At 36.9% G+C, this 9,926-nt stretch overlaps 1 protein-coding gene across 3 annotated transcripts; it reads left to right on the top strand.

The window, feature by feature from the left end:
- Window positions 1-1,196: 1,196 nt before the first annotated feature.
- KEA6 (K+ efflux antiporter 6) lies at window positions 1,197-9,666 on the top strand. 3 transcript variants are annotated; one of them, XM_089619299.1, is made up of 21 exons: window positions 1,197-1,330; window positions 1,417-2,057; window positions 2,461-2,504; window positions 2,799-2,857; window positions 2,973-3,051; window positions 3,152-3,213; window positions 3,300-3,375; window positions 3,467-3,541; window positions 4,142-4,213; window positions 4,335-4,418; window positions 5,209-5,277; window positions 5,380-5,457; window positions 5,597-5,685; window positions 6,015-6,111; window positions 6,316-6,369; window positions 6,492-6,587; window positions 7,017-7,205; window positions 7,288-7,365; window positions 7,489-7,533; window positions 7,806-7,895; window positions 9,197-9,666. In XM_089619299.1, the coding sequence occupies exons 2-21, from the start codon at window positions 1,805-1,807 to the stop codon at window positions 9,278-9,280; spliced, it is 1,773 nt and encodes a 590-aa protein (XP_089475425.1). In that variant the 5' UTR covers window positions 1,197-1,330; window positions 1,417-1,804; the 3' UTR covers window positions 9,281-9,666. The 3 variants fall into 3 exon arrangements, with proteins under 3 accessions (XP_089475425.1, XP_089475424.1, XP_089475423.1); XM_089619298.1 differs by having other exon boundaries at window positions 1,270-1,577; window positions 1,734-2,057; XM_089619297.1 differs by having other exon boundaries at window positions 1,270-2,057.
- The last annotated feature ends 260 nt before the right edge of the window (window positions 9,667-9,926 follow it).

Consider the following 9,926-nt stretch of genomic DNA (forward strand, 5'->3'; position numbering starts at 1 on the left):
TGGTGATGGAAGATTTAGGATTAGACCTCATCGTACTAGTGGAACGAGCTAGAGGATTCTTGGAAGACCGCCAAGTGGGAAACATACAACTTGAAGAACGAAAGCCGAAAATGTCATATCTCCAGCGATGGACTTCACCTCCAAGAGGAATCAATATGATCAATCATTTGGCGCAGATATATGTGTCCCAACCCCTTCAACTATACTGAACTTAACCATGAGGTGCATAGAAGATTGACAATAATGATAGATAAATGCATATGATCAGTGGTGGAGTAATATGACAAAGTCATCAAATGGCATATGTGTTCAACCCCTTTCAATAGGTCAAATAATTCTTTGTATAGCTAAGTTACAGATTGTACAACATTTCCAATTTATGGTCACACACCTCAGCCCGACAAGTGTATCACCAACTTCGTGTTTTTTGTGCTGGCTCTCGCTGCCATTCGTAGAAGTGATCGTCGGCGTGAAATTAGACCATTGGCCTTTGCACGTATATGATCAGATTTCAATAACTTTTGATCATATTTCAATAACTTTTGATCATATTTCAATAATAGTTAATCAGATTTCAATAACAGTTAACCATATTTCAATAGTTGTTAACTAGATTTCAATAATTGTTGACTAAATATCTTAAACATTGGGTATTTTTGTCCGAAAAAGAGAAATTGTTACTGATGAAATGTTTTGAAAATATGAGTAAAATATGAAAAGTGACACATGTTTTTAGTTAGTTATGAAATTTTTCCGAGTATTGAAGTGTTTGCACAAAAAGAGTCGGTCTGTCAGATAATTTTTATTATTGTATTTTCTTTATCCTCACGCACAAATAATGAAAATAAAGGGTAATTCAACTCTAATTTGGAACTAATTTAATCAACATTGTCGTACATGTACCATCACGACACTCAAAACAGAATGCCCAATTCTCTGTCTAACAACTGTCATAGCCTATTACTTTCAGAAAAACGGTCATAGCCTATGAGAATGAGATCAACAACTCAGGCTATACACCGTATAGCTTAATCCAACCTGGGTTAATGAAAAATTTCTTTCAAAAGTTTGGTTGGAATTTCGCTATATACTAGATGTGGGACTGAATTTACCACAAAGTTTCCCATAAAATTGAAAGCATCTATATAACAACATCCTTAATTAATGTTTTGTATGGTCTATTAGGAACTTTTGATCGCTACCATTAAATATAATTCCACGTGGGAAGAAAAAAATGTGGAAATAAATACATATTCAAATTCACATATACAATTACAAAAACAATAATGAAGGCAAATAACCCATAGCCGAGCTAGACAAAAGTCAAGATGTTTGTATCCGATTTATGTCTCAGTCTCGGATCCACTGAATATTTCTTTATTCTTATTATTTGTATTTTTCGTTTTTCATTTTCAGTTTAATCAGTGAGGTTATTTTTCCCCGTCGGTTGGTTCACGACGACGACGAAAGAGCTCACACAACACAGAGAAGATATAATATTATATTCATAATTTAAAATCGAGAAATCGACGACCACAACTTGACCAAACCTCAACTCCAATTAAAATTAAACTCTGGTTTGTTTCCCATATTTCATTTCTTCTCCAATCTCTCTCTCTCTCTCTTTCAGTCTCTCTCACTGTCTCACTCCACACACACACACTGTCTGTCTCTTGCGGCCATTGAAGACCTTTGAGCGAATCTAACAATCGTTAGTCTCTTCGACCGCGCAGAGCGAGAGAGAGAGATTGGTCTGTTGCATTACCCCGCCGGAACGGCGAGTTCTGCTCCGCCGATCCATGCAATGTTGAGAAGATCGCCATCTTCGCACTTCGTTCAAAGGCTATTCTTCATCGCTGTGGTTCAGGTTCTTCTCTATTCGGTTTCGATTCCTCGGCTCGCGCGCGCTGAACTGCTCGGCGAACCGGATCTGCTTGTCCAGGCCAACGCAACCACTGAGTCCAATGTCTCCAACTCCAGACCTAAGGAAGGCAGTTTCGCCGACATGATCGATAAAGCCTTGGAGAACGAATTCAAGGAAAACGATCAGAACGAAGGTTAGTAGATCCGAGCTTCGCCTGGTATCATACTCATTTTTTTATTTTTTTTTTTGGCTCTCATTGCTTCTCAATGAACTTGATATTGTTACGTCAATTCGTCAAGAGATTCAGTTTGTCGGTTTGTTGTAAATCTTCGCTTGTTTTCTAAGAAATCGTTTTTTTATTAGGGTAACGTAGAGATTGCGGTTTCTTATTATTTTAAATTCATCATCTTGAATTAGATTTTCTGTGCGGATAGTTACTGGAAGTGAATATCTTGGTTGAATGTTTAATTCCTCTTTTTGCTCTGAAATGTTTGATAACTTTACAAATGAAAAGAGAGATGTTAATGAATATTCGATCTGAATCCCCTTTCTCATTGGTAAATTGTTTTATCTTTTCGTTTTTGAGATTCTTGCAGCTAATGACGCAGGGAGTTTCAACAACAGTGTAGCTGGGCAACAGGTTCGGTTAAACTGCATTTCTTTAAACTTTTTTTTTTTTCTATGCTTATGATATGTTGAACATCTGATATGAGAATCATGTTTGCTGTATATTATTTCTTTGCGTTTTATGTAATAATGATGAAATGGATACACATGTATTATGTTATGACCATTTTAATGTGTAAATTTAATCCAATTTAACAACACTGAATTGCTATATTTTATTCCTTAATTTGCTTTCTCTGAAAGCTTGGTTTAGCTTATGGCGTATACTATGCATCTTGCTTTATCTTTTTTTTATTGTGCTGATCAGGCCGTTCTTGAAACTGTCGCCAGAGTTAAGTCAAAGAAAAATGAGACAAAAGAGGAAAAGTATATGCTTCTATCTTCTTTTCAGGCAGTTTCTAATAGCTGATTCTTTCAGTACAGTTATATGTCTCACTGTCTTAACGAGACTTCATTTCTTGTTCTTCTGTGGCTTGATCAGATCATTTCAATTTCATGATGTTTTCAATCTGGATAATGATAATCGGCAAGAAGATACCCCGACATTAATAGATCGAAAGGTAATGTAGCCTTTTTTCTTTCTTTCTTTCTTTTCCCTGCGGATAATTTTTCTTATGTTTACGTAATATATTAATTTTTAAATGCTCTTGGCTCTCGTAGGATAATGTCTTCATCATATCAAACTTTAAGTCGAAATATCCAATGCTGCAGTTAGATTTGAGGTAAACAGACTTTTTTCATTTTATTCAAAAATTCCCTTCAACCTTTGAGCAGTGATCTGGAGAGCTCTCAAATTTCTCTTTTTCAGATTGATATCCGACTTGGTTGTTGTTATTGTGTCCGCAACCTGTGGTGGCATTGCCTTTGCATGTGCTGGACAACCGGTCTGGTTCAATTTATGTAGTAACCTTACAATCAGGAGACTATTCATTCCCATTCTTTTTACTTTAAATATAGTTTTCGTTTGTGATATAGGTTATTACGGGATATTTGCTAGCGGGGTCTGCCATTGGTCCTGGAGGATTGAACTTCGTTAGTGAAATGGTGCAAGTATGATTTCTTTATAATTATTATTATTATTTTGGGTTAGCTTTCTATTTTTAGTCTCCCATTGTTAGCCAGTTTTGATCTTCTGTTTTTGCCTTGGTTCATAAGGAAAATGGTACAAAATTAGTTGGTTAGGCATGGTATGAAATAATTAAGTAGTTTAAGGAATTTATAATATTTTGGTACTGGAAAATATGAGCTTTTTATTTCAGAGCAATGCTACAAGCATCACTTATACCGGTAATCATAAAACCCATGAAAGCCACATAGTGACCTACTTCTGAGTGATGCCTAATGCCGTTATTCTTTTAAGTTTATGCTGAACTTAATAATTGTGATAATTGATAACGATTACGATGATACTAGAACTTAGTTTTCCTGCTTTGTTTGACCATTGGAAAGAAAGAAACAGGATATAGATCACAATGATTTGAAGACAAATACAGCTTAAAAATGTTTGCTTAGTCATTAATGTTTGGCGCTCTTTATGATTTGTAGAATATACTCTTTTTCCCGTAAAGTTTAGTGCTGTAAATCCGTTCTTCTTTCTTAAATAACATCACTGGACATTATACCATGGTGATGGTTTATTTATAATTATAGGTTGAAACAGTGGCTCAATTTGGTGTAATTTTCCTTCTCTTTGCTCTGGGCCTGGAGTTCTCCACAGCAAAGGTTGCCTGTTTTTCTGCTGCTACTTTACATTCCTTCCCCGCTCCTTTTTTTATAAATATTTTTTAGTTAATCTTTGTCAGGCTTTTTAGTGAAATCTCATCTTTTTTTTTTGTGATGCTAGCTCAAAGTTGTCCGAGCTGTTGCTGTTCTTGGTGGTCTGCTCCAAATTTTTCTTTTCATGTGTCTTTGTGGGACTACAGCATCGGTATGTGCTGTGCAGATTTAAAAAATATCGGTTTATTGTTGACATTCATTTTTGTTTCTTTAAATAGTTCGCAGAATATGTATGGTCGACGTAGTTATAAAAGTATACTTTAGAACTAGAATTTGTCCCTATCAGTCGTCAGAGCTGCTTGAGACGGAAAAGCAGTATAAGATTTGGGGAACCTTTTCAGGAAATGTTTCAGTTGCTGGTGGACGTGTTAGTAAATCAAGTGGGATGGAAAAGTCTGTTAAGAGATTTGAGCGGCATTCTAAATCTCAGTGTATATTCGGACGACCGGTTCCCCTAACTCTCGGGACCAGTCAAGTGGGGTCATGTCCGGAAGAAGCTTCAAGCTTGCTATCTTGGAATTTAAAGGGAGACAGAAGGAGCTCTGCAAGCTGGTCTTCAACATGTCTTTCAGAAGCTCTGATGCACATGACATAAAAAGAGATAGTGTCAACCGTAGATTGGTCAGGAGTTTGTGGAAGTCTCGATTTAAAGCTTGGATTATTCTTCCGTCGGCACAATTTCTGTTAAGGACTCACTTGTCGGCGATTTCTGAAATTCTTTCGAGATCGAGCACGCTTTGGAGTCTTGTTGATTAATCAGTGTTTAAAGCCCATGTCGCGCTAGAGATAGAAGCAAGTTTTGGGACGAAATTGTAGGGGCCAGATTGTTTTTCTTTGGTGTTTTTATGATGGTCTTATTCAGGCATCAGTTATACTACTAGGGACATAATTGTGTTGCTTGGTGTTTTCTCATTCTTGATGATGCAATTCATTGTTTGCAGTTGTGTGGCGGTAAACCTTCGGAGGGAATATTTGTAGGCACGTTTCTTTCAATGTCTTCAACTGCAGTGGTAACGTACTTTGTTTCATCCATACATGCATGCACAACCTTGTTTGTATGTATAGCTCACATCCAGTTTTGGTGCTGAGAAGTTGGATTCTTGTGTCATTAGGTGTTGAAGTTCTTGATGGAGAAAAACTCAACTAATTCTCTTCATGGCCAAGTTACCATAGGCACACTTATCCTGCAGGTTCATATATTTAGACATTATTCCTCTTTCAATTAGGAGACAATCGCTCATGATGTTGAACACTTCCGTTAGTTTGATCTTATATGTGTTTTGTAATCATTGAGTTTAGAAATGGCCCTGATAAATGGTTATCTTCCAGGACTGTGCAGTGGGGTTGCTTTTTGCGTTGCTTCCAGTTCTTGGTGGAACTTCTGGCATTTTCCAAGGATTTATGTCTATGACCAAATCGTAAGTTTTCCTGAATTAAACTGTATTCTCCGTCTTTCCTGGCGTTATGATAGTTTCTGCAATTTTATTCCTGGCCAGATTATCTGAAACCATTTTCAAAGCTAGGGATGTTGCCACTTGATGATTATTTTATCGCATGCTTGCTTATATGATCTAAGTAGTTATATGACTTTATTGTAAAGAAAGGGCACTAGAACTTGGTAAGTATTGGCGATACTTACAGTTTTAGAATTGAGAAACTTTGTATGCATGTGTGTATATATATGTCGATTAATTTCGGTCTTTTGGTGCCCAGTATGAGTAAAAGCTAATCATCTTGTTGTAACCAGGTTGGTGGTATTGATTTCTTTTCTGGCTGTTTTGTCAATACTATCTCGTACTGGTCTACCTTGGTTACTCAAGTTAATGGTTAGCCTCTCGTCACAGGTATTTTTTTTCTTTCCTGAAATCAATCTAAATGATTAGTTGTACAATAATTATTGTGCAAGTAGGCAAGATAGGTTGGCTCAGTGGTACCAAAGAAGCTGTGGGATTCATAAAAACGTCCATCGAAAAAAGTATTATGTGTGCATGACAATCGTTTTCTGTTGGGTTCTGTACGGGTTTAATAAATTATTTACATGTGCACAGACGAATGAACTCTACCAGTTGGCATCGGTTGCGTTCTGTCTGCTTGTCGCTTGGGTTTGTTTTTCCACCATTTTATACTTGAAGGATGTCTAGTTCCATTTTCAGAAATTTTTATTTTTAATTTCTTTGAGATATTTCTGAATGAGAATATTAACTAATTTTCTGTAAAATTGCAGTGTAGTGATAAGCTGGGGCTAAGTCTAGAACTGGGATCGTTTGCTGCTGGAGTGATGATATCGACAACAGATCTTGCCCCCCATACGCTTGAGCAGGTTAGCTTCTGATTTCAAGCAGGTATTTCATATATTTTATATATTTTGTTTGGATATGGCTATCAACTACATGCTCCGACATTTCTTGGTGCTGCTGCTTGTAATTGTGTGCAACTAGATTTATTGTGATGGAATTCTATGAATAACTAGGACTACATTTTGCTATGTTCCTCATAGTAAATGCCACAGAGGGCTGCCAATGAGGGTTTTAATTTGCTTTGGCTGAATTTGAAATTCTTACTCTAAATTCCTAGTTTCTGATTATTTAGAAAAGAAAATAGTCTGCTCTGCAAATGGAATGTGGTATGTACATTAAAACAAAGATAATGAGCTGATGTCGTAATCACAGTCGTTGACGAGTGGGCTTATAGTTTTGTAGGATTGTGAATTAGTATTTCAGCGGTACGCTGAAGGTCTTTATTCGTGCAGATCGAACCTATTCGAAACCTTTTTGCGGCTCTTTTCCTTGCCAGCATCGGGATGCTGATCCATGTTCAATTTCTTTGGAATCACGTAGACATATTGCTTGCATCCGTTCTCCTAGTTATAGTCGTAAAAACTGTAATCATCGCCACAGTTGTCAAGGGATTTCGTTACAACAACAAAACCGCGCTACTGGTAAGATTTACATGGCCTCCTTTTCTTTATAAACTTTTGCGAGTGATCAAGGGAAGACAGTTGAATTACCGTTTATGTCTAGGTGGGAATGTCCCTGGCTCAGATCGGAGAATTCGCTTTTGTTCTTCTCAGTCGCGCATCAAATCTTCATCTAGTTGAGGTCTGTAATTACTATGATTTTCTTCTCCATTACCAATTCTGTTGATTCTCTTAGCCCATACTTTTAAAGATTCTCTTGAAATAATGGCCTAGTTTACAGATCAAACCTTGAAAACTTTTTCAGGGAAAACTTTATCTCCTGCTTCTGGGGACGACTGCACTTAGTCTGGTATGAATCTATTTTTCATTTACAGAATTATGTGTTTACTGAAAGGTCGGTCACATGGCATGCCATTTATCCTGGCGCTTTGTCACTTGTAGAAAGTGTAGATCTGCCATAATTAAAAACATGCACTAGAATAATTTGGAAATACTAGGTTAACGACGAGCAATTTATTTTTATTTTTTTAAAAAGGACAAAGAGAGCGAAAATAATGTTTTGGTCTCCCCCGAGAAATTCATTCTTTTAAAATGGTTGAATATTCTGGAAAAACCTTGCAGGTGACAACTCCGCTGCTTTTCAAGCTCATCCCGGCCGTCGTGCATCTTGGTGTGCTACTGCGGTGGTTTCCCCCGGACAGTGCTGTTGAGGTAAATAGCCTGTTTTCAGACTCATCTTTCATTCAATAATAATAATAGGGGAGCTCGAGTATGCCAGCCAATCAGAAACATAAAATTGTCAAAATAGCCAATGTTTGGTTTATTTTGCAAAATAGCCAATAAACCACATTACTCTACTTGACAAGACAAAAATACCCTTCGTTATAAATTAGTAACAAAAACAAATAAATAAATGAAAAACATTACAATAAATAACTCTTCCATTAATAGATAACCAAATTCTCTAAAAATATTACGAAATCTTCACCGTCGATCTTCACCACCGATCTTCAACGCCGAGTTAACTTATGCAATTTTCCACCGATCTTAACCGCCGATCCGTTTCGAATCGCCAATTCTCAGACCGAAGCCACAGAGTTGCCGATTTTCTCACAAATAAATTAAAATTAATACAAATAAACAAAAATAAACCGAATTAATATAAATTAACACGAACTAACATGTATTAACGCGACGTGGTGGTCGGAGCTTGAGTTAAGAGCAAAGAGAGCGCATATATGAAGCCGCCTTCGTCGGATCTGGAGTTGAGTCGGAACAGTCGTGCCAATCGATGGAAGGCACCGTCGGATCTGGGCCTGGAAGGAGTAGACTCTGGTCACGTGAAGCACTAGCGAGAGAAGAAGCGACTAAACTTGCAATTATGCTCGACGAAACTCCTTCAATGGTGGCGCCACAAAGATCCAGAAGCGATGGTGACCGGACAGATCCGATAGTCAATCCAACCACTGTGGACCCCGGCTAGTTCGTGTCGCACAAGGAGAGGACATGTCCGCGATGGATTCCGGCGACCATACCTGCGCATAACAGACCCGTAACGAGAAAGAAGACGCTCTCCATTTGGCGATCAGAAACTCATCAGCAACATCTCTATCCCTAACCCTAAGCCTTGCGGTTACCAACCAAAGAGAGAGAGTCGCACCTTGATTTGATATAAGTCACGTACAAGATCTTATATTTTACCTTCTCTTTTTATATATGCAATTGCTATATTTAAAAGTCGACTTAAATATTGCTATAAGAAATAAAAGTAAACATGCATAAAATTAATAAAGAATCAGTCAATAGTCTGTCCATCAAATATTGACTGAAACACCACGTCAGCGAATTTGGCTATTTTACAAAACAATTTCAAACGTTGGCTAATACGCAATCTAAACCTTTGAGGTTAGCTAGTCCGTGTAATTTTTCTAATAATAATGATAATAATTTTAACCATAATTAGGCTTTTTTCTATATGAACAGTTAAATCAAAATGTTTTTTGAGTTTTCAGGTGGGATTCAAAGGTGAGATGCTCCGGAGTGACAGTGTCAAGCAACGTGTTATTTTGATGGTCCAAGGAGACCATGATTCGTGAAAAGCGAAACGAGGCAAGTCCATTGCAAACTGCTTTAGTCTTTTTTTTTTCTTCTTTCTCATTCAAAGCTCTGTGGGGCTTATTTCGCTCTAATCTACTAACCCAAAAAGTTCAGTCCTAAATTCAACAAACGAGTATCGGCTACAGAAGGAGAGAGCCGAGCTCTGTCTAACTGCTTAGAAACTAACCTAACAAGCCCTCTACCCCTATAGGTTCATTTTTTTTCCCCTTTAATTCCACTGCGTGATTCCATTCTTTTTTTTGTATAATATATGGCTCCAATGATGTATTGTCACATGAATCAAGGTTGAAACTTGAGTATCCTATTGAGTGTATGAAGTCTCTCCTGATTTAAACATTACACAACACACTACTTAATTTTTTTTTTTTTTTTTTTTTTGCCCCTTTTTCATTTGAAAACTCATTCCAGATAGTACTCAAGCAGTGTTATGTTTTACGAGACTAATTATCTTGTTTCAAGGCAGAGACGATTTCCAGAAGACTATTGGCTATTATTGAATACAATTAAGGAATGGAAACTTACCCATAAATTATTGAAAATCATACATACTTATAACATATTTATAATAGTTTTTTATAATGGTTATTACCGGCTAAACAAAACTCAATACGTAAATTTAACCAA

The sequence above is a fragment of the Urtica dioica genome, chromosome 7 (genome assembly GCF_054948205.1).
Source record: "Urtica dioica subsp. dioica isolate 48M chromosome 7, U.dioica_male_clone48M_v1_H2, whole genome shotgun sequence".
Classification (NCBI taxonomy): domain Eukaryota; kingdom Viridiplantae; phylum Streptophyta; class Magnoliopsida; order Rosales; family Urticaceae; genus Urtica; species Urtica dioica.

What these genes read in the sequence shown, in the direction of transcription:
- KEA6 (XM_089619299.1), top strand. Translation starts at nt 1,805, where the DNA reads ATGTTGAGAAGATCGCCATCTTCGCACTTCGTTCAAAGGCTATTCTTC. An exon ending in ACAACAAAACCGCGCTACTG is followed by an intron (nt 7,206 to 7,287) that starts GTAAGATTTACA and finishes GTTTATGTCTAG; the next exon opens with GTGGGAATGTCCCTGGCTCA. An exon ending in GGACGACTGCACTTAGTCTG is followed by an intron (nt 7,534 to 7,805) that starts GTATGAATCTAT and finishes AAAACCTTGCAG; the next exon opens with GTGACAACTCCGCTGCTTTT.